Source organism: Danio rerio, chromosome 12, assembly GCF_052040795.2.
Source record: "Danio rerio strain M-AB ecotype USA chromosome 12, GRCz13ab, whole genome shotgun sequence".
NCBI lineage: Eukaryota > Metazoa > Chordata > Actinopteri > Cypriniformes > Danionidae > Danio > Danio rerio.
The window spans coordinates 8,659,794-8,685,000 of record NC_141032.1 but is presented as its reverse complement, the minus strand read 5'-3'; the positions used below and the strand labels follow the sequence as shown (position 1 = coordinate 8,685,000).

General features: G+C 35.2%; 2 protein-coding genes across 5 annotated transcripts in view; one reads left to right on the top strand and one right to left on the bottom strand.

The window, feature by feature from the left end:
• The window catches only part of cabcoco1 (ciliary associated calcium binding coiled-coil 1), a 33,290-nt gene extending 11,867 nt beyond the window's left edge, over nt 1–21,423 (bottom strand). The window contains exons 1-6 of one of the 3 annotated variants that reach the window (XM_087274410.1): nt 21,002–21,423; nt 19,286–19,374; nt 17,450–17,619; nt 16,858–16,996; nt 16,079–16,151; nt 3,396–3,509 (exon numbers count right to left, since the gene is read on the bottom strand). In XM_087274410.1, the coding sequence (XP_087130536.1) occupies nt 3,396–3,509; nt 16,079–16,151; nt 16,858–16,996; nt 17,450–17,619; nt 19,286–19,371 (582 nt within the window). In that variant the 5' untranslated portion in view covers nt 19,372–19,374; nt 21,002–21,423. Of the gene's footprint in view, nt 1–3,395; nt 3,510–16,078; nt 16,152–16,857; nt 16,997–17,449; nt 17,620–19,285; nt 19,375–20,506; nt 20,666–21,001 lie in introns of those variants that run through there. The other 2 variants (NM_001177463.1, XM_087274409.1) reach the window with 2 other exon arrangements.
• Nucleotides 1–25,207, top strand: part of tmem26b (transmembrane protein 26b) — an 87,119-nt gene that overhangs the window by 56,920 nt on the left and 4,992 nt on the right. Inside the window, exons 2-5 of one of the 2 annotated variants that reach the window (XM_087274513.2) lie at nt 21,768–21,930; nt 23,956–24,091; nt 24,217–24,313; nt 24,759–24,842. In XM_087274513.2, coding sequence (XP_087130639.1) covers nt 21,891–21,930; nt 23,956–24,091; nt 24,217–24,313; nt 24,759–24,842 — 357 coding nt within the window. In that variant the 5' untranslated portion in view covers nt 21,768–21,890. 2 annotated transcript variants of the gene reach the window in all.

The window sequence follows — 25,207 nt, the reverse complement described above, 5'->3', positions numbered from 1 at the left end:
TATATATATATATATATATATATATATATATATATATATATATATATATATATATATATATATACAGGAATCAGAGAGTGAAATTCAATACCTTTTTTAAAGCCTCCATAGATTTTAAGACCAGACTGCCACTTTAGGTATCAACCGTTAACATTGGCAACATTTTATCTAAATGATTACAAAGTGTATTTACTTTAAATTATAAACCTCAATTTTAACTACTAATAACTTGATAACTACATAATGACTACTATTTTAACTTAATAACTACATAATGACAGTGACAAACAGTGTTTGTCAAAAAAGGGGGCTACTAATATTGACAGTTTTTGTTCCAGCTGTGTTTGTGTTTGTCTGTAATTGATAGCATATACAATTACACTAGCATTAATTAATACAATAACACTACATCATATTACTGATTTACTAATCATTTTAATATTTATAGTATATTTTTTATTCATTTTATAAAAATAATCAAAAGGTCTAGTTTTACTTGTTATTTTGCAAGACACCTATATTAATTTTAAAGGCTTAATCAGGATAATTTATTAAAATATATGATATATTTATTTATATTATAAAAAAAAAAAATCAATAAAATATGGAAATAACCCTTACTGTTTTTACTGTACCCTGTAATTACACGGTAAGAAAAGAAATTAGGCGACACTTTATAATAACTACTTGCTATGAACTATTTACCAAACATTAGCATCTAGCATGCCCAGGCCTGAATGTAATATGAGTGCGGGCCGTCGGGGGAGAAGGGAGGGGGGACAAGTGTGCGTTGGCCCGGTTTAAGGCAACTGTACATAGTGCGAGTACGGCCTTAGAGGGGTCCATAGACTAATAAAATAAAATGGTCTGTTGTTGCAAAAGCGTAGGAGCGTTCTAGTGACTTTTCCACATGCAACATTATTTATTGCAGAAAGACCATTAATGATGATCCCGTTTACAAACTACAGTGGCACCGCCAGTATTTTGGAGCCATAGTATCAGGATACTACCATAGTACCGGTAAACTGTGCAACCTCACTGTAGAACTACTTTTTCAGAATGAGCCTATATTGCAACGATTACACCTCTTACACCCCTTTCACACGGGGCGTCAGCTTCAACGCTTGCTATTCACTTTGAATGGGTGACGTCAAGCGTTGCCGAACTGCACTGTGGATCCGTTGGCGCTGCTTCAGTTGCGTTGCTCGCTGCAGAAGTTGGGACTTGCACAACTTTTCAAGCGCCGACGGAAGCGTCAGCCAATTAGATTGCTGTATGCAAATACACCAGCAAAGACAGTAGCTGATTGCTGACTACTTTCATCTGCTGACGCAGCTATGACGATAGCGTCAGCCCCACCTTCAGACACGCCCTCTGTCAAGCATTGACGCTGAATGGTACGTTAAAGCCTGGTTTATACTTCTGCGTCAAGTGACCAGCGTAACTCACGGCGCAGGCAACGCGCGCAGCTGTGCATTTATACTTCTGCGCGCTGTCTCTGTTGGTCTGCATTAACACTTCCGAAACGCTAGTTGGCAGTGAGGTGTAAATGTTCCTCTGTGTCGAGTTTCTTCGCTTCTGTTTTGGTTTTCCTGAACAATTCCTGGTTGAACAAGTGGCTCAAACTCGCTCATTTTGAGGCAGGAACCGACAGACGTGCAACAACTTTAACTATGAGGTAAACACAAAACAAAACTTCCCATCTGTAGCTCCTTCACGGGACTCCACACTTGTAAACAATCGCTCGCGCCATTCGCGCGGCTCTCGGTCCCGCCCAGACTCGTCAGCGCCACCAAGCCGACCAATCACAGAGCTTGCGCTACGCGTTGTTGCGACGTGTAGTTACATTTTTTGAGAGGTGCATGTCAGTGACGCCGATGGCCACGGCGAAGGGCTATGCGTCAGCGCCGTAGCATACGGCGGTGTTTGACGCAGAAGTATAAATCAGCCTTAAGGCCCAAGCATGCATTTTTCATTTCTCTTTGCTATTTGGGCTTATTTGAACCTAATTAGAATAAAACCTATGTATGATCTTTTGATATGATGCACTTTTTAGAGAAAATTATGTCCCCATATGTGGACTCGTGGTCCGAATTTACATAAAACACTTTTTTTTTTAAATACATATATAACATATAATTTTTTTTTTTTACTTGCTTTGACTATCAGAGAGTTTTTTTCTCATTTTGAACAGTTAAAATAGTGTTTGGGACATTTTATGTGCTGCAAAAAAGTTTCAGGATGACACTGTATGTCTGTAACAAAATATAAAACATTAAAAGTATTTTAAATTGACACTTAAGAGCTAAAATGTGCTGTTCATGTATGTGGCCACTAAGCCTTAAGAGTTTAATCAAACTTTAAACAATTTTAATATGATTGTATGAGTTAAATAGAGAACGTTACGGGTTTGTAAGAGAAATCTGCAACATTAACAGAAAAGTTTGATATATCATCATTACAGTTTGATGTAACATCACAACTTTTTGCTTTGCAATACCATGCACTGCTGAACAGTGCACAACAGGGTCACTTTTGATTTTCAGTACAATTTAGAAGCTGGGAAACTACAAAATTAAATGCTGACATATACATACCCTTTTTATAACTTTTATGACATCATTCATTTTCGATAATCTCTTCCAGAGATGGAAATCCCAGATTTTCCCTGACTTTGGAAACGTCGGATACATACATCTCTTTAAAGGTGAAGCGTCTCAGACATTTTTATACACAGTATTTATACTAGAATGCGCTCAACGAATAAATCATTAAAATACATGAACGCAGAAATAGTCACAAAAACTCTTAGCGGGACTGAAAAACAAAAATGCACTGAAAGAGTTGTGATGTAATCCTCCAGCTATAATATACGATTCCCTGTCTTCCCCAGCTGTACAGTGCAGTGTCTGCTAAGGAAAAGTGTTAGTCATACTTGGAAGCAGATTTGTGTTTTGTCTGAAAATGAGAAACATGTGAAAGGCATCTTCTCTGGAAGGGTAATTCCAAGCTAGGTCTGAACCACAAAATGAATACAACAGTTTACAGTGAGCTAAAGACACTACAGGAGTTTTGGATACCCCCCAGCTCACATGGATTTAGAATCAAAAACATGGATTTAGGAAGTGTGCTTCACACAGGTGAGTGGGCTTGACAAACCACTGTCAAACACCTGTAGAAACACTTTCTCTCAAATGAAAATAAAAACAGCCCCCCCCCCACTCCCTCCTCCTAACTCTAGCACTCAATTCTCTTAGCACAGAACAGTTCGTTTGGATAATTAGCACTTCTTGTGCGTAATGCCTCTTGTTGTTAAATCACTGAATGCCTCCTCAATTGTAAAATTGTCTGCTATATTACTAAATGTAAATGTAATCACAAAAAGATCATTTTACCTGTTCAGGTGTTTGCGCACATGGGGGAGCCATGTAATGGAAGTAGAGGTCAGCAGGAAAGCCCTCTTCTAGTGGGGCGGCAAATTCATCCGGGTTAATTACTTCAATGCATTTCTGAAACATAACACCAAACATTTCAAAAGCCCGTTAAAAAAATCTCAGAGTAATTTTTTTTTACTGCAACATTAACTAACACAAGGTTATTGAGACTTTTTTTCTCAGGATTTGACTTTTTTCTCGCAGCTGCAAGTTTGAATCACGCCATTGCGAATCTATCATACACCTGACGAAATGCGGCGCAAGGCGCGACGCAACTGTTGTTTGCTAGTTTCAGCTCGGTGCAAGAGTATTTTTGACGTTTTGCACAGTTTTAAATAGCAAATGCATTTGCGCTCATATGTGCGCCCATAGGCGTTCTGGTTAAAAAAAGAAGGCGTGTTAAGGCGCAATGCTGGCACGTTGCTATTTTGAGGAACTATAATAGACTGTTCAATAGACTAGATCAGTGGTTCTCAAACTGTGGTACGTGTACTACTAGTGGTACGCAGGCTTCCTTTAGTGGTACACGGAGGAATGAAATATGTCATGTACATGCTACACACATTTCAAAATTGATCAAAAATGATGGATATAATATGCCATATATAACATATAGCCTATATTTCTGAGGTAATCTGCCATGTATTTTAACTGTGCAGAGTTGTAGCTGCTTTATTGGGCCTACTATGCTACTGTATTTCAATACTTCTCATTTTGGTGGTACTTGGAGAGACTATTTTTTTCTGAGGTGGTACTTGATGAAAGAAGTTTGAGAACCACTGGACTAGATCAAAGCAGATCAATAGTCCAGCGCAAAGCGAGTTACGCCTGTTTCACACCGCAAGCGTCAGCGGCGCGTGAGCAGAGCGTGAGCAGCGCATGTGTTTTTTGGCGTCCATGTTAACCGATTAGAGCTTTCATACCGCACGCAGCAGCAGCGCGTCAGAGCGAGGCGTGAGCGTCGCCGAAGCAGCACGGCAGCGATAGTTTCGGCGCTGGGTCTATTTTTGACGCGCTGCTCACGCTCAATTAAAGTGACAGTGCATTGATAATGACCCAAACACATTGAATGACAGTAAAAAGTAACAATTTTACCCAATAAATGCGTTAATAATGTCAAATGGTCTATATATAGTCATTCAAATGAACTTAAAACGATTAAAAACGGCAACAAACATTTATTTAGGCCAGAACTACAAAACCAAATGTAAAACAATTTTAGAATCAGTTTTGCTTAAGTTGCACACTAGTGTTGTAGGAGAGGGGAAATAGAATATTTACGGAATTTGTAGTCCATAGCGAAGTGTATTGTGGGTAGTGTAGTTCGACACGCATGCTGGATGATGTGAGCTCGCTGTGTTCTGTGCAGCTGAGCAGAAGAAGAAAGTTTTAATCGGCTTTGTTTTATGTTCACTCGAGTTATTCCTACCGGAAGCTGTTTGCATTGTGAATCTAACAACACGAAAATAAGTAAAAAAATGGCATGCATTGGTTACTTTTGTCCGTCTCATCCTCTGCACGAGCATGAATTAACGAGCGGTTATTCTGCCGCTGGACATCACTGAAGCGGAGAAAGTAACACTAGTTTGATCATGTATAAACATCATAACTATATTGTATAAATATTATTATAACTAGGTCTACAGCAACCTGATAATCAAAAAACAAATGACATTATATCACAGGCGATTGTCTTTTGACTGTAGACACTTATTATATAAGTTAGCTTAAGAAGCATACAGTACTATTTGATCTATAAAATTTGTAAAATAAACATTTACAGGTTAAAGAAACAGCATAGGAGGGGCCTTGGTGCACATGAAAAGTTTAAAAAGTGTATTTGTAAATAGTGAGACATGGGTAACTAGATAGAATAGACAGAGATAGGTTGATCTCTGCAGCAGCTGCCGAAGAGCTGCGCGCTGCAGACGCAGCTGGTGTGAAAGGCAAACGCCTGCGTGCTGCTACTGCTCGACATAAGCGCTGCGCACGCTCTGCTCACGCGCCGCTGACGCTTGCGGTGTGAAACAGGCGTTAGTTGTGCGCCTCGCTTAAACATTGCTTAATACACACAGGATGTACAGCAATACGCAAATATCTTCACATATGAAAAAGAATTAAAGGATTAGCCTACATAAATATAAAAACCATACTTTCATGCCTTTTTCATTTCGGGGGCCTTTTTCAGTTTATTCATAATAATTTGCTTTTGTATAATGTTATCATTATTAGCAGCATTATTTATTATATGCATATTTATATTTGATTTATTAAAAACTTCTGCTGAAAGTTTAAAGTTTTTATTAAAGACTTCTGCTGTCTTTATTTGTTTCAAAAACAGAATTTTGTTACAGTTTAAAATAGCATCTTTAGATATCTTTTCTTCTGAAGATACTGCTGTCCTAAAAAACAAAACAAAAAAATCAATAAAAATCTTACACATACCTTAGGAACGGTATTGCAGAAAGTTTTGATGGTTTTATAACCATGACTTTTCCAAACTCCGGTATACCTTAAAAGTGGTTATGCCTAGCATAGACTGCACAAAATAATCTTTCATTTGTCAATAATATGTCCTGTAAATATCATCAGTGTGAAAAGGAACAATTGGTGATTGTTGTAATGTTAATTTTACCTAGAAACTGGAATTAAATGTGTGTTAAAGTACATTTTTGGGTTTCACGAAAATTTTGTCTGAAGCACAGACAGTATTTCTGTGTTGAGCCTGTGTTGAATTTTATGCCACAGTTGGAAAAAAAAAAAACTTTACCACTTACGAAAGATATTTCAGCATGAAATTCTGGAAGCTAGATCAAAATTCAACAGGATCTATCAGGTTGAGAAAAGAATCATCCTAAGATGATTGCATATACAGTAAACAAATCCTCTGAAGTGTTATAAAATCCACAGCTTTGTTCATTTTAGTGTTCTTACCAATCTTTTTGAAAAAATAGACAGTAACATTTAGTTTTTATCACAACTCTGCCAGTCAGCTAAAGCGCATCTGACTCATGACAGCCACAGTCTGTCGAATCATTTAAAATATAGCATTCGGTGAATAGGGTCTGTGCATATCATCCCCTCTGTGCTGTCATGTCTCAGGGCTAGAGCAGTGGCGGTTTGTGTGACATTATCATGAAACCAGACTTTATTCGCCCCGATGGAAAGCATATTTACACTGCCTGAATTGTTAATGCCTTATAGGGCACACTATCTACTCAAATAACTGATCTTAAAAACCTGAAACCATTCACTGCCAATATAAGAATGACCAGGGACCACAAATTCAGCTTTTTTCACCGTATTTAAAGGTGCTGCATGTAAGTTTTTAGACTCTTATAAAACATAAAAATACCATATGTTTGCAGATATTTAAGAAACAAGCTAAGTGAACATTCTTGTTTATCTGAAAAACAATGCTGAAGTCAGATATTCTGCTTTGAAAAAGTGTGTTACGTGCAGGAACACTGTCTTTGTTTTGGTTCTTTTAACCCGCCCGATGCTAGTTTAGCCTATTATATTTTAGCACCCCGGGTTGCCTTAGTGGAAAACTGCGTATTTTATTCATCATTCAGTCATGAAGGCTCTCAAAGTGTACACCCGAGACTGAAATGCGACCTCTGGATGACAGTAGCAGAATCTGAAATGAGACGCAGATTCAGAGTTCCACATGAAGTGGTTATTAGTCAGCAAATAATATAAATATTAGGTTACATGGTTACCTTGTGTCCTAACAACATGCTAGGTGATGAGATGTGCAGTGATAAGCACCAGCATCTGTTTGCACCAGACGAAACAAGACATACATTTAAATACAGCCATTCAGAAGCAAAGAATAGTGAACTCACTGCACTCCAATGAAATGGTGAGATTTAATTAATACATATTAGACGTCTTTAACATCACTACTTTACAAATGTAGATGCCGAATCACTGATATGTGTTGGCTTGCACTGAGTCACAGCTCTAAAGTTTAATTTTAAAAGGTTTATTTTATTTTCAAGATCTGCTGCTGCTTTCAGTAGAATGGCATTCAAACTTAAATTATTAGCATTTAACACTGATTAAACCACATGAGGTGTACCTGAGGTGATCATTGTCAGTTTTCTGTTGTTTAGAAATAGAAGTCGTGTCTAAAATATAAAATTCAGATGTTGGTTATAACAAAAACTAATTTCAATATGGAAACTATTATTTCTATCGCATGACGTTGCTTTTATTTAGAACACGGCCTTAAATCAACCTTTAGGCTGGACAATCATGCACACTCCCGTTGGTCTCATCAATCTGGCAACCTGCACTTGCGTTTGTTTTAAACCAATTGTGTAATATCTAGTTCAACCACTGGGTGTTAAACTTACTGCACCTTTAAAGTTCTACTGAAAAATGAAAGACACCTACATTTTGCATGACGTGCGGGAAACTTTCATTTTTAGGCGAACTATCCCTTTAAGACTAACATATTGATTCCAACAACCAAAAACTTGAATATTTTCTTTAAATAGCAGCAAGATTATTATTAGAATAGTGTAAAAAGAATGAAAAATAATGTCGTTATCTCAGAATGAGTCCAATTTTCCAAACAGCACTGAATTTACTGTGTCTTAATTCAGTGTGGTGTATCTGCGTTAACAGCTGGGTCAAATTTTCTATCGTTTTACTGTTCATTTGGCTGGAGGCCCTTCACCCGGAATTCAAAAACTGGTACGCCGACAAAAACAAAGAGCTTTGCGGTTTGTATAGCGAACATAATTACACTGCCCGATTGAGGCAGGGGTGTAGAACAATGCTCTTTCATTACTACACTGCTTAATGACATGATTCATGTGCGTTCCGTCTCAAGCAATAAACAAATTAACGTCAACAGTATCATTTTAATAGGAGTGAAAATAGAACACTGAAGTTCATTGTCTTGTTTTGTAGTTGTGTTATTCCTAAAACATCTTGATTCAATAAAGCTGCTTCAATTTGAGGAGGGGGGGGGGGGGGGGTACAAGTACATTAATATTCAAAATGTGCTTTGAAGTCCTTTTCAAAACAAATAAAAAAATGGTTGTTACATGATGCCCTTATATCGGTGACCTAGTTTCTGTTTTTGATGTTCACTGTATGCAGCTTTCATTATTTGTGTACCATGGCATAATAAAGCACCATTCAGACGCTAAACAAATCTGCGGCTTGATATTTGAGGTAATCTTGTCTTCCCGTTTTAGAGATCTCAGCTACACTGATGCAAGGCAGAAATGTTGATGTAATTGGAATGAAATGATTGGTTATATTCCTCCGGCTTGACATTTGGAATGTGTACTCAGAGCACGATCATTACGTGTTAATTATGGATGAGCAAATCAGGCGGGAGGGAGATTTTCTGCTCAAGCTAAAATTTAAAGGGAAAGAGAGATGGCAACCCATGTAATGCTATAGCCATTAGCCCAATGAAGACATCCAGTGGCATGAAAGAAGGTTTATTGTGTGCAAAATTTTTACTTGTGCTTAAAATGTGCCATCATTAAAGTTAAAAAAAAGATAAAGATATATTTTTTTTATGTTATAATTTTTATTCAGACTTATAAATTAGATATACATCAAAAAGGCACTTTAAGTATTAGATTGTGAGTATATTAAATTATAATATTAAAATAATAGATGATTTAATAATAATAACAATGAATCATAATTAATTAAACAACGATTCAACGATTAATAATGATTGCAAGATGTGCTTCTCCAATTCGTTAGGTCTGGTTTTGTACGGTAATAATGCTCATTTATTCATTCATTTATTCATTTTCTTTTCGGCTTAGTCCTTTTATTAATCCGGGGTCACCACTATGAAATGAACCGCCAACTTATCCAGCACATTTTTACGCAGCAGATGCCCTTCCAGCCGCAACCCATCTCTGGGAAACATCCACACACACACACACACACTCATACACTACAGACAATTTAGCCTACCCAATTCACCTGTACCACATGTCTTTGAACTGTGGGGGAAACCGGAGCACCCTGAGGAAACCCATGCGAACGCAGGGAGAACATGCAAACTCCACACAGAAATGCCAATTGAGCCAAAGCTCGAACCAGCGACCTTCTTGCTGTGAGGCGACAATACTACCTACTGCATCACTGTTTTGCCTGCTCATTCATTGTTTAGTAAAAATAAATATTTATTTTTTATTACATTTATTATATTTATTTATTAGCCCAACGAAGTAATCCAGTGGCATGGGGTTTTATTGTGTGCAAAGTTTTTACTTGTGCTTTAAATGTGCCCTTGTTACACTTAAAAAGGTAAATCATTATTTTTGTTAATGTAATCATTTTTATTTAGTCTTGTTACTCAGATTTACATCAAAAAGCACTTTAATTATTAGATAATGAGTATGTTAAATAATAATTTTAAAATAATACATGATTACTGTAAATAATACATATTTATAGTAGTAATAACGATTGCAATTATGTGCTTTTCCAATTCGTTCTGTCTGATGGTGTAATGTAATAATGCTCATTTATAGGTTAGTAAAAATAAATATTTAACTACAAGCCCAATGAAGAAATCCTGTGGGATGGAGGAAGGTTTATTGTGTGCAAAATTTTTTACTTGTGCTTTAAATATGCCATTATTACACATTCTAAAAAGATAATCATTTTTATTTATTCTCCAAAATTAGATTTACACAAAAAACACTTTAATAATGAGATTATGTATATGTTAACTGTCAATATTAATGTTAAATAAATTATTTAATAATACAGTTGAAATCAGAATTATTAAACCCCCTTTGATTTTTTTTTCCTTTTTCAAGTATTTCCCAAATGATGTTTAACAGAGCAAGGAAATTTTCACAGTATCTCTGATAACACTTTTTCTTCTGGAGAAAAGTCTTATTTGTTTTATTTCGGCTAGAATAAAAGCAGTTTTTAAAAAAAAAAAAAAAAAAAACATTTTAAGGTCGAAATGATTAGCCCCTTTAGGCTATATTTTTTGATAGTCTACAGAACAAACCACTGTTATACAATAACCTGCCTAATTACCCTAACCTGCCTAGTTAACCTGATTAACCTAGTTAAGCCTTTAAATGTCATTTTAAGCTGTATAGAAGTGTCTTGAAAAAATATCAAATAGTCAAATATTATTTACTGTCATGTCAAAGATAAAATAAATCTGTAATTAGAAATGAGTTATTAAAACTATTATGCTTAGAAAAGTGTTGAAAAAATCGGCTCTCTGTTAAACAGAAATTGGGGAAAATTAAACAGGGGGGCTAATAATTGAGGGGGGTTAATAATTCTGACTGTATTAATAGTAGTAATAACGATTGCAATTTAGATGTGCTTCTCCACTTAGTTTGGTCTGACTTTGGATTATAATAATGCACATTTATGATTAGTAAAAAGAAATATTTAAGAGCAGCAAAATCTCTAGCCATTGGCATTTGTGGCAAAATGCTTTCTGATTACCTGTATTTTATGCTTATGGTTATCTGTGTTAAGTTAGAGGTGAAAATAAACAGCAAATTCAGTAGGAAACATCTTTATAATTAATTAATTAATGTATATATTTATTTATTCATTCATTCATTCACTTTTGTTGAATGGCAATTTCACATTCTAAATGTAGAAATCTCTATTTATACATATAAAATATTCCTGCATTTTTTTCTTTTCCCAATTAATTGCAATAAAATCACACGATCCATTATATATTTTCTTCCTGAACTTTCAGTGACTTGAGCAGATTTTTTTTTTTTTAGATCTTTACTGCAGATTGGTCTTTTTAATGTGTTGTCAATTCTTGTGAAAATTCTTGCCATCTTGTTAAATTCAGCCTTACACATATGTGCTTCCCAGAATGTAAAATAACAGGATGGAGGAGGCATGTCTGGACATGTACAGTGCTGTGAGGGAATCGAGAAAGTAATCTACAGAATCAACAGACAACCATTTCAAGCATACAGTCACTTTACATTTACCGATACGAGCATTCATATAAGGGTCAGTCTAAAGGGTGTACACACACTTACACACACATTGGTAGTAAACAGGCACTCTCTGTAGCTAAGTATAACTGTCTGTGAAGCATTTGAATTACATGGACATCAGGTATGTCCTCTTAAACCACCGTAATAAAGTACAAATACAGTTGAAGTCAAAATTATTCGCCCTCCTGTTCTTTTTTATTTATTTTTTTAATCAAATTATTTTTAACAGAGCAAGGAATTTTTCACAGTATTTCCTGTAATACTGAAAAGTATCATTTGTTTTATTTTAGCTAGAATAAAAGCAGTTATTTAAAAAAACATTTTAGGGACAATATTATTAGCCCTCTTAAGCTATATTTATTTTCAGTTGTCTACAGAACAAACCACTTTTATACAATGACTTGCCTACTTAACCTAAGCAAGGCTTTAAATTGCTAATTAAATTAAATTAATTCAGGAGGGGTAAGAATTCTGACTCTCAACTGAATGTCATACCCATGTCATTATACAAAAAACTGTCCCTGTAAACCACCAAAACCAGTAAACACACACACTAAGATATACATACACAGGTTTTGCCATCCCGGTGGGGGTTCTCCATTGACGTTATGATTTTTATACTGTGAAACTGTTTATTCTGTCCCTTTACCCCTAAACCTACCCTCACAAGAAACAATCTACATTTTGACATTTTCAAAATAGTTGATTAAGTATGATTTCTAAGTATTTATGCATTGGCAGACCTAAATTTATGTCCCCACTGTGACAAATGTCCCAATGAGTCTGTGAGAGTTAAATCTGAAGTCCCCATTGGGATATAAAAACATATACACACACTTAAACACGCATATATACACAAGTTATTTTTGTGAATTGAATAGACATCAGCTATGTCCTCATAACAAAAAACACACACGTGTTTAAGTGTGTGTATATATTTTTATATCCCAATGAGTCTGTGTGCATTCAATCTGAAGTCCCCATTTGGATATAAAAACATATACACACACTTAAACACACATATATTCAGAGGTTATTTTTGTGAATTCCTATAGACATCAGCAATGTCCTCATAAGATACATTATCATTGCAATACCTGTGCCATACCCATGTCATTATGCACATTTTTGTCCTTATATGTCAATAAAACACATACAGTGGAGGTCTAAAGGATATACACACACACACACACACACACACACACACACACACACACAATACACAATTATTATTTTTTTTTACAAGAATCAAACTACTGAAATCATTTAAAGTATTCTTACATCCTCTTCTAGAGCCTAAATGTTTTGCTTGAATAAAACTTCGATGGAAAAAACGAAATTTCTCCGGTTGCATTATAAATAATTGCTTTTCAGTGTTAAACAGGTAATACAGGTTTGAAATGTCATAAGCAGGGTTTGATATTATCACCTGCCATATTGTAAAAGCCATTAAAAAAAAAAAACTAGGAAATCATTTTGTAATGTCTTTTAATGACCCACAGTTTACTATATATAGAATAAAGACTATATTGAGCCAAATGCTTGTTGGTTTAAACTAAAAATATATATTTATCATAACTGATAGTGTTCTGGAAGTTGCAAAAACTGAACTTTGAAAATACTAAGCAAAAACATGTCTATTTTGATTTATTTTCTTGTGTTTAATCCTTTTGATTTGATCTAAGAAGCACATTCTACTGTGTACAGACATTAACAGATACTATTTTGGAGTTGATGAAGCTTAGACTTGTAATCTGAGATCAGTGATTCTGCACAGTTCAATGATAACACATACGAATTAGAACAAGCCTTTGGAATGTGAAAACATTTTTACCAAAGCTCTGAGTAATACCTAACTGGCGTTTCAATGACCTGATGCCTTTTATTTAGCAAGAGAGAGGGGGATTTTAGATGATACTACAGTATGTACCAGTATGATGGCAGACAGAGATCAGTTGGAAGAGTAAAAATGCAGACTAACAACCAACAGCTTGGAGACCCACTGACGTCCATGATATTTAATTGCTGTCAGTGAAAACAGACTTCAGCTTCTGTTCTGTGAGCATCAGTTCTCCAGTGTGAGTCTATGATAACATATCAAATGGAGAAAAAACATGAAAGGTATGCCTGTGTTTGTGTGTGTTACTCCCCTTCTTGTTCTCTTTAATATGGGTATCTTTACAAAACACCGTTTTCAACTAAAAATGGAAAACCTTTTATGTGTTTTGACCATTAAATTCAACAACGATGCTTTTGAGACCCGATTATACACATTTTAAAAACAAGTTCCAGTGTATGTTTTTGAACTCTGTTCCGTTATCGTCTACATGCAAACTACCAAAATGGTGACATCATACACAGTGCATTGCCGTTCATACAGCAGCACTGTCACAATAATAGACCCAAAATTTATTATTTTGCTGTTTGCTGTTGCATGTTCATCACACCAGCAAGTCCACATATGACTGGATGAAAAAACAAACAAAATGAAGACTTTAAAGTGGCCAAGTCAAAGTCCTGACCTGAATCCAATTGAGAAGCTGTGGCATGACCTTAAAAAGGTGGTCCAAGCTCGAAAACTTTCCAGTGTGGCTGAATTACAACAACTCTGCAAAGATAAGTTGGCCAAAATTCCTCCACTGTGCTGCAACAGACTAAAACAAAACTAAAAATGGAAAACTTTATGATTTACACAACAATGGTGCTTGAGACCTGATTACACAACTTTTAAAACAAGTTTCAAAGTGGAATTTGTTTTATCTGTATCGTTATTGTCAAATAAAAACTACCAAAATGGTGACATCATAGGCAGGGCTTTGCAGTTTATACAGCAGCACTACATCACAATATTGGACCCAAGTTGGATTATTTTACTGTTTGCTGTTACATGTTCGTCACACTAGCAAGTCAACATATGAATGGCTGAACTGTGTCATATATTACACAGTATTTTTGCTGTTTGCTGTTGCATGTTCGTCACACCAGCATATCCACATATGAATGGATGAAAAAAAAGAAGACTTTGGAGTGGCCTAGTCAAAGTCCTGATCTGAATCCTTTTGAGAAGCTGTGGCATAACCCTAAAATGGCGGATCATGCTCATAAACTTTCCAGTGTGGGTGAATTACAACAATTCTGCAAAGATGAGTTGGCCAAAATTCCTCCACAGCATAGTAACAGACTAACACTCTACTAAAATTGCTTTTGAGACTTAATTAAACAACTTTTAAAAACAAGTTTCAAAGTGTACGTTTTTTTTTTATCTGTATTGTTATTCCCTACATACAAACTACCAAATTGGTGACATCATACACAGTGCTTTGCACCTTACACAGCAGCACTGTATTGCATCCAAATTGGATTATTTTGCTGTTTGCTGTTGCATGTTTGTTACACCAGCAAGTCCACATCTGAATTGCTGAAGAAAAACAAAATAAAGACTTTAAAGTGGTCTAGTCAAAGTCCTGACCTAAATCCAATTGAGATGCTGTGGCATGATCTTAAAAAGACGGTTCATGCTTGAAAACTTTCCAGTGTGGCTGAATAACAATTCATTGACTCACTGCAAGTTATCGAAAACGCTTGATTCCAGTTGTTTCTGGTAATTCAATTCAATTAAATTCAGCTTTATTTGTATAGCGCATTTACAATGTAGATTGTGTCAAAGCAGTTTCACATAAATGGTCATAGTAACTGGATCAGGGTAGTTCAGTTTTCAGTGTTTAAGTTCAAGTCAGTTTAGCTCAGTTCAGTGTGGTTTGAAATAAGTGGCAAACTTAAGTAGTAAGTGGCTTACACTTTTCACATAAGGCTATGCAGTTTTGGATTTTGTTTTCCTTAATAGTAAAAACCTTCATTTAAAAACTGCATGATGTGTTTACATGTGTTAATATTTTAATTAGTTTGATGATCTAAAACAAAGTGAGACAAACATGAAATCAGTTAGGGGTCAACACTTTTGTATGTTATGGACAAGAATTAATAACACAGAAAACTCCTAAAAAGCATTGACAGGCACTGACTTTTGTTCTATTTCATACAAGATTAAAATAGATAAATGATAATATTGTTACCTGATGTGCAATAATTATGATGTGCGGTACAAATGCTTTTTTTCAAATGTAAGGAAATGTAAATAACTGTTTAACGACTATTAAAGGTCCTGAGCAGTACTTTGAAATGTGCATTTTTATTTGACATAATCTCAACCAAAACACAAAGAGACATAGTGTAGCCCCTCCCCTTTTTATAAAACAGCCAATAGCGTTTTGGAAGTGACAAACTACAAGTCTTACATCTTTATATCAATTTTATATCTTCTAAACGGGAATTTTGTTTCTGTTTTGGAGCAAACTAGCTTATAGATATTCTAAAATCTAACAATACTGATACTAATTTCAATAAATAATTTCATGGGAGCTTTAAATTTAATTAAATTTATATTTATTGATGCTTAAAGAAGATGTCTCCATTCAAAGCATCTTGCATTAGAGAAATAGTTGTTATATACTAATTATTAAAAACCATTAGCCTTCCCTTTTGCCATCTCCTGTGCCATCTCTGAATGGCATCCCTGACATAACATGGCTAAAAAATTTATTACATTAAATATTTCATTTTTGGACCATGATTTAAGATATCACATTTGAATCTTACCTCTGTTTTCAGGAGTTGCTTCTCTCTGCTATGGCTTAACAGCAATTCATATAGTCGGTAGTGCTGGAAAAGACTGTTATAAGGTATAAGATCTGTCATGCTGTCACAGCATTCGACAATATTCAATCCTGTAATGTTCCGGCAATTTGCTACAACACAATTATAGTCAATGCTTAGGCTTAGGAGTCATCTCAACTCTTATTGCTATGACTTATCTCTGCAATTAAAATGTTGCATTAACATTCTGATGATGTGTATGAATAATAACTCTTCATAACGAGGCAAAATGTTTATATGAATATTTTAAATAAGCATTTTAGGTAAAAGAGACCAAAGATAAATGAAACTCAAGCACTGACAATAATTTTGCTGTTGTGAATGGAGCTGGGGCTTTCAGGTAAACATAGAAATCAATCCTATAAAACACATACTGTCATTTTTTCAGTGCATCAGTGTGTTTTTTTTCTACTTTTTGCTTTCTAAAAGACAGATGATTTCCTTGCAGCTTGTTATTTCCCAGTGTTTTCTAGTCTGCATGCATCCCAATCCATTGCTATATGAATAATGCATAGCATTAATTATGAAGGCCATAAAAAGAATCTAGTTTGCTTGTTAGCAGCTGTCTAATGGCAAAGCAGCATCTTGCGTCAATTAATAACTTGCGACGGGTTGAGAATGACCTAATCCATATTCAACAATTGAAATGCAATAAGCATAATCACAGTGTACTAAAAAGAGGAATGTGATTATAGGATGGATCTGACAAAAGTGAGACAAACCTGGTCTTGAAGTAATCTGTGATGGCCTTGATTTGATCATTGTTGAATAAAGAACTGTCTTTTGTTGATGGAGACTGTCTTGTGGAAAGCACTGCTTGGGTAAATGCCTTGAAATTATCAGCAAATGATGCTTGTTTGTCTGAAAAAAAAACACAACAGGCATTATGTTAACACAGAAAATGCTCATTCTGAAAACGTCACCCTATATACAATTCCGGAGAGCGCCAAATACCCAGGAGGTACGTTTTTTTTTTTTTTTTTGCAGTTTTTGTTTAAGCAAAAGCCCCAGGGGCTGCTTTTTGAGATGTCAGAATTCGCACCTGCTCTACTCATGTAAATCCACCAGAGGCCGCCGTTGACTGACTGACTGACTGACTGATCGACTGACTCACCCTTCTCCTTCCCTAAACCAACCGATAGTGTTTTCAAAAGCACCAATTGACCCACTTACTCACTTCCCTAAAGCAATCCAGTAAAAGAAAAGCCCTTGCCTGATTTTTACCACGTTTTAAGATTTTAACACATCCATATTCTTTTATTTACTTGTTTATTTTATTTTTTGGCTTGTCTTTTTTTTTTTTTTTTTACTTACTTTTAATGTTGTCGATAAGTTGCTGTAAAAGTGCCATGACAAACGAGATTTGCTCAGAAGTGAAGCTCATCTCTTTGGCCCACCAAAATCCATTGACAAAATACTCCAACAGTGCAGCTTCTTTCAAACAAGTTTGATGGTTTTTGAAATGGAGAATATTTTCAAACTGTCTGAAAATGCAAGAAAATACTGCATACCATTAAAATAATCACATCTATCTACAGTAAATTAGACCCAAAAATATAGAGGATGAGATTATTACAGATTAACCAATTATGCACTGATTATTCTAAAAAAGTGAGTAAACGCATTGTAACTTGGAACTGTTTTGTTGGCGTAACTTAATATTACATTAATTAATTCATTAATTCATTTTCGCCACAGTGGAAGACCTTCTTGCTGTGAGTTGGCATGGGCCAAGATTCTGACGGTATGATTATCGGCGGTATTGTAATTACTGCTCTAAAATGTATTATTTTTAAATGTCTGGGTAAAAAACCTTTTAAACACAATATTGTTTATTTTAAGAAGCATTTAAAATATTTTGGAACAATAAACATGTCACGCTCAATAATTTAAATTAATTATTCACTTCTGCTGTCTTCATTTATGTCAAAACCAGATTTTATTTTACAATTTTAAATGGCGCCTTTGAATATCTTTTTCTGCTGGAGATACTGTTGTCCTAAAAAACAAAACAAAATGTATATACCAAATCTTACACATACCTTAGAAACGGTATTGCAAACATTTTTTTATGTTTTTAAAACCTTGACTATTTCAAACCGCGGTATACCTTGAAAACGGTTAATGTCCCAGGCCTAGCTGTGAGATGACAGTGATGCCACTCTGCCACCCTAACTTAATATTTATAATTATTAATTTACCTTTTTTACTGACTTTTTAAAGTAAAATCAACTAATCGCTTTAAAAGCAACAGCTTTACTCACTTTTTAAAGTAAAATCAACTATTTGCTTTAAAAGTAATGAGTTTACTAACTTTTTTGAGGTAATTTAATTGCTTTAAAAGCAACAGGTTTACTCACTTTTTTTTAAGTCAACTATTCACTTGAAAAAAGCAATGGGTTTGCTCACTTTTTTAATGTAAAGTCAATTAATCACTTTAAAAGCAACATGTTTACTATCTATTTTATGAAAAGTCAACTATTCACTTCAAAAGCAATTGATTTACTCACTTTTGACTCACAAGTCAACTAATTGCATTTTACATTGTGGTACAGTTGAAGTCAGAATTGAATTATTAGCCCCCGTTTAATTTTTTTCCCCAATTTCTGTTTAACAGAGAGATTGTTTATCAACTCATTTCTAATTATAATAGTTTTAACAACTGATTTCTAATAACAGATTTATTTTAACTTTGCCATGATGACAGTAAATATTATTTGACTAAATATTTTTCAATACACTTCTATACAAGTGACATTTAAAGGCTTAACTAGGTTAATTAGGTTAGCTAGGCAGGTTAGGGTAATTAGGCAAGTTATTGTATAATGATGGTTTGTTCTGTAGACTACCGAAAACAAATATAGCTTAAAGGGGCTAATAATTTTGTCCTTAAAATGGTGTTTTAAAATTAAAAACTGCTTTTATTCTGGCCGAAATAAAACAACTAAGACTTTCTCCAGAAGAAAAAATGATCAGACATACTGTGAAAATTTGCTCTGTTAAACATTTGGGAAATAGTTAAAAAAGAAAAAAGCAATTCAAAGGGAGGCTAATAATTTAACTTCAACTGTACCTTACAGACACTGTTACTTGCTAAAAAACTAGCAAATGTAAATGAAACTATCCATGTGATGACTGCAGTAAACTTACAACTGCACTTGGTCCACGGAGAGCATGAGCAGGATATTTATTTCCTCAGGCTTTAAAAGCTCCCACTGAGGAAATGATTTCTCCATCTCCTAGAATATAAAACAGTATGACTTAAAAATTCACATTTGATCATTTGTTTATAAATTGTAATACAATAATAATGTATTTATTCCATCATAATATCATGAAAAGACATGCTGAAAAGACAGCATGTCATAACTTAATTCATCAATCTACCCAGGCTGCCAATAGCCACTCATTTTTTTAAATCTTTGGCCAATTTTAAGGAAATTACTGAATGTTTTTTTTTTTTCAACACTTAACCCTCCAACAATACCCTTTCAATTTTAATTCATACATCTGTATATCTATCTCTCTAAAAACTACACTATGCTAAAGTATCTGAGACATGATAAAGTTACTGTTAAACAGTAAATAAATAACTATTTTTGGTTCCCTAAAAAACTTCAGTCACTGTTTTTTTGAAAGAAATACTTATTTCTTAGTAAATGCAATGCATCTACATATATTGTTGCTTTTAAAAATAATAAAAGCATCTGCTAAATATAAACATAAATGTCACTATCTTTTACAGTTTACCTACAGATCTGGCAACACTGCAGAAACTGTCTCGAAAACATGCTGAAAGGTTTCTTTTAATAATCAAATCAGCTGTGAAACAAAAAAGTTCATCACATTTCTTACTTGTTGCTTTAAACAGCAATTATATCTAAATACATGTACAATAGTTTGCTGTTTAATGTAATATCAGGACTGGTCATTAATTTAAAAGTATTCTGGTACAGTAGTTTACTTCATGATATATGATAAACTATTGTACTTTGGTATTTGATATTTCATTTGATGTGAAGTACAGTATAATATAGCCTTTACATTTATTTCAGTAAAGCTACTTTCTGACTGTTTTGATTAGCCTATATTATGTGTAGCACGTTGGTTGTTAGTGCACATAGCAAGTTGTGTGCTAGCTAAAGGAAATGTGTAATAAACTTTTATTTCTCTACATATACAGTATTACTAAGCTGTGTTGAGGATGTGCGAATGCTATTAACAGAACTTGTTGCTAATTTATGTTGTAGTTCATCTGCTCAAGAGTTCGTTTTCTATTAGCATGCTGCATGTAAACAATTTACTTTAGTCCACAGCAGTCGTCTAAAAACCAATAAAATGACTAAATCCATTAGCATGTAGTTTACATACATTGATTTGAGTAATATCTTTGTCCGTTACTTCTCTTTTTATCTCTCTAGCATCTCTTTCTTTCTCTCGTGATATCTCTCCTCCAGATATGAGTCAGGATCAGGAAGGTGTTGTTCAGTGTGTACTGTTTCCAAGAGAAACCAGGAGGCGGGGTCTGTGCGCATGCGTACTTTTTGTGTAATTTTCGCATTATTTACACTATTATTTCTATCTATCAGTGTAATCTATCTCGTGTGAGCCTCAAAATGAGACCAATCGATGATTTAGTCACTGTATTTGACCTTATTCTGGCATAAAGGTTCCAAAAAATTGTTTTGGCAGTCATTGGCTTAGGCTACATAAACTATTTTGGTTCCCGTTTTTGAAAGAAACGTGTATTTCTTAGTAAATTTTAATGAACTACAGGCCAGTTTCACTTTGAAGAACCTTGTGTGAATGTAAATGTTACATGAAGGTTCTTTATGTAGCCCTAATTAGGTTAACCATTACACTCACCGTCCACTTTATTAGGTAACGTTATATTATAATAGTAGGCTACCGGGTTGGACCCCATTTTGCCTTCAGAACTGCCTTAATCCTTTGTGGCATAGATTCAACAAGACACTGAAAATATTCCTCGGAGATTTTGGTGCATATTGACTTGTCAACATCACGCAGTTGCTGCAGATTTGTCGGCTGCACATCCATGATGCGAGACTCCCGTTCAACCACATCCTGGTTCTGGTGACGGTGAAGGCAAATTGAGTACAGTGAACTCATTGTCACGTTCAAGAAACCAGTCTGAGATTATTTACGCTTTAAGATGCGTTGTCCTGCTGGAAGTAACCATCAAAGATGTGTACACTGTGGTGATAAATGGACGGCCTTGGTCAGCTACAATCAACCTATTTCACAAAATGGCGATCGAGACCGGAAGTAGGGAAAACCTTCTTCCGGTAGAAACAAAGTGCAATGACTGAGACGAGTAACCAATCTTGCAGCATATCTTTTTGTACTAACGTTAATTCGAAAAACAGCCGTATTTGTCTCGTATTTTTCCCAAAAGTTATTCGGGATCCAAAAGTTTACGTTCATATAATTATTAATCAGCTGTTTCTAAATGGTCTGTCTCTAAAAGTGCGGGGGGCATATTTCTTCAGTCCCCCCAGTTGCTACGCCTCTGGGAAGGCCAGCACTTTTGCCTGTGCTATGCACTTCACGGAGGATGAAGTTCGCGTCCATCCACAGTCCAGTGTCATGTCGTAAATGTCTTACACCACAGGCTGTGCCTTCCGGGTGTTCATAGAACAACTGAGGAGAGGTTAAATCAAGCCAGACGAGGACGGCAAAAAAAAACGGTCTGTTATGAGCAGCAGGAGGAGGAACCCGTTGAAAAGGAGTGTTGATGTGTTGCTGCCAGGGCAACAACAGCCGGCCTCCTCCTGGTGAGTGCAACACCTTGATACAATAATAAAGTAACAATGAAAAATCTTAAATGTTTTTATTGAAGCATATAACTGACAACCATACAGGATTATATGATACCAAAACAATCATACAAAACTTCGTGATGCAGAACATACATTAAACAAAAACAATTAACACACACACACACACACACACACACACACACACACACACACACACATATATATATATATATATATATATATATATATATATATATATATATATATGAGGGGATCCATCATATTTAAATTATTAAATTGTACAGATAATCTTTTTCATCATTAGAGAGGTTTTTCAGGTAGGCTGTGGCATTGACATATGAGATGGTACTAGTAGGTCCAAGGTGTGACAAGAAAATATCCCCCTGACCCCCACACCATTACACCACCACCAGCAGCCTGAACCGTTAATACAAGGCAGGATGGATTCATGGTTTCATGTTGTTAATACAATCTGAATGTCGAATCAGAAATCAAGACTCATCAGACAAGGCAACCTTTTTTTTTCAATCTTCTATTGTCCAATTTTGGTGAGCCTGTGCGAATTGTAGCCCCAATTGTTCTGTTCTTAGCTGACTGGAGTGGCACCCGGTGTGGTCTTCTGCTGCTGTAGCCCATCCACCTCAAGGTTGAACGTGTTGTGCATTCAGAGATGCTGTTTTGCATGCCTTGGTTGTAACTAGTGTTTTTTTTTTTTGAGTTACTGTTGCCTTTGTCAGCTGGAACCAGTCTGGCCATTCTCCTCTTACCTCTGGCATCAACTAGATATTTTCTCTTTTTTGAACCACTCTCTGTAAACCCTAGAGTTGTTTGTGTGTGTGAAAATCCCAGTAGATCAGCAGTTTCTGAAATACTCAGACCAGCCCGTCTGGCACCAACAACCATGCCACGTTCAAAGTCACTTAAATCACCTTTCTTCCCCATTCTGATCCTGCAGCAGATCGTCTTGGCCATGTCTACATGACTAAATGCACTGAGCTGCTGCCATGCGATTTGCTGATTAGAAATTTGCGTTAACAAGTAGTTGGACACCTTATTGTGTACCTAATAAAGTGGCCGGTGAGTGTAGGTGCTAGGTCAAAGGTGTTAAACTCAGTTCCAAAAGGGCCGCAGCTCTGCACAGTTTAGTTCCAACCCTAATTAAACACACCTGATCAAACTAATTGAGTCCTTCAGGCTTGTTTGAAACCTACAGGTAAGTGTGTTGGAGCAGGGTTGGAACTAAATTGTGCAGGGCTTCGGCCCTCCAGGAATTGAGTTTGACACCCCTGTGCTAGGCGAAACCAAAGAGGTTTAAATATATATATATATATATATATATATATATATATATATATATATATATATATATATATATATATATATATATATATATATATATATATAGCTTCCCGAAGAGAATTTTAATGAAACTAAAACTTTTTTTTTTTTTTGCTTTAAAGAAAAACTATTTGTGGAAAAGAAAATTTTCTCTGGTTTTCATAAAAGGGTTAAGCAAAAGTTTAGCTGAAATGACTGAAATCTAAAAGCTATCAAAAGTTCTTCCTGAAAATTCAATGATTTGCAGTAGAAGTTATTACAATATTTCAACATTTAACAATTTAATCTTTATAAAAACAAACGCTCACACAGGGCTATAGAGTTGTTGATTAGACTAGCTTGCTTATTATATATTTAGTTTAATAGCAACTAAAATTATGTTTGTACAAAATAATACTGTTAAACTAGTGCATAATCTGAAAAATGTTGTTTTAACAACTCATGTGGATCACATCATGACATGACATAGAAAGCAAGTTCAAAACAAAAGCTCCGCCCCGACTGGTGTACAATGTGGGAGGGGAAAAAGGTAAAATGTGCTTTTTGATTCAGAATCACAAGGAGCAAAGAAGTGAAAGCTTCTACTTTTCTCACACAACCTATCCTAAAAAAGTATTTTAAAAGAAAGCATGTTTGTCAAATTTATCTGCGCTATAGTCACGAGGGCACTGTTTATCCTAGTGTCCCTCATCGGTGTGTGGAGGGTGACATGGGTGAAAAACAATCCTTTATACTGGTTTCTGACTATCCTTTATCTACCTCTCGTGGTGGAAATGATTTTAACTCTGAGAAGAAGAAAAGGGAAGGATTACAAATGGTAAGTAGACTTCTCTAATTTATTTTGCATGCATAAGGCTTTCAAATAAACACTGTTCTGGGGTCAACATCTTGAAATATATGTGTGAAATTAACAACGCAGTTACTCTTAACTCTGATCTTTAGGTTTTCTCCAGCAATACTGTTTTTCCTTATCAGCATCATACCAACCATATGGATCCTTGAGTTGCACCATGAGCAAAACAAATCAAGTGATACTAAGGTAATGCTCAATGGCACATAAGTCTTTTGAATATCTTGCAAAGACATTTCATGCTATACTGGGAAAACGTTAGACTAACAAAACCCATCAGCGTATATTGAGATGAAGTTGGTTTTATATTTGCACGTTTGGACTTTCACCTTCTTACTGTAATTTTAGAAATGTGTTCTTTGGAAATTCTTATTAGGGATATTAATTTAGCAGCCAAGGACTAGCAAACTACAACATTGTTCACAGTCAATTGAATTACGTTGTTTTGAAGTCATACTTGCATGCGATGTCAGACCAAACATTCAAAGTATCATGTCACAAGTTCTCACTGTTAAAAAATGAAGGAATGTGTGAATATAAAGCCAACTTTACCTCAATTCAGTGAATGCTATAACTCAAGATGAATTTCATTATACCCTAAAACTCTTACACCAAAAATTTGCTTATTGCACAGTGCACTAAACTGGATTCATCTGAAGACATCAGAGCTTTTCTTCACGAGTGGAAAAATTCCACCAACGGATCTGTGAATACACAGGTATACTATAATTTTTTTTGCATTACTGATGTTTTTCCATGTAAGTCTAGACTACAGTATACACTTTCAGACAGTGTATTTATTCAGTTTTTCCCTTTAAAGCATAAGCACTAGCATGGGTGACTTGTAAATAAATGTTGGTTCAACCCTTAATACAAACAAGACCTGTTCATGGTCATTCACGGTTCTCATAGAGAACAACTGTTACAGCATGTGTTCAGAAGTCGCCACACCTTTGCATATGATATTTACAGGTCATTTACATAAGTCTGACCTGAGTACTTTCAGTAAGCTACTCCTCATAATTAGTGTTGGGTAACAAAAGTAATATATTACCATTTTAAACAATATTAAATTGTATTAAA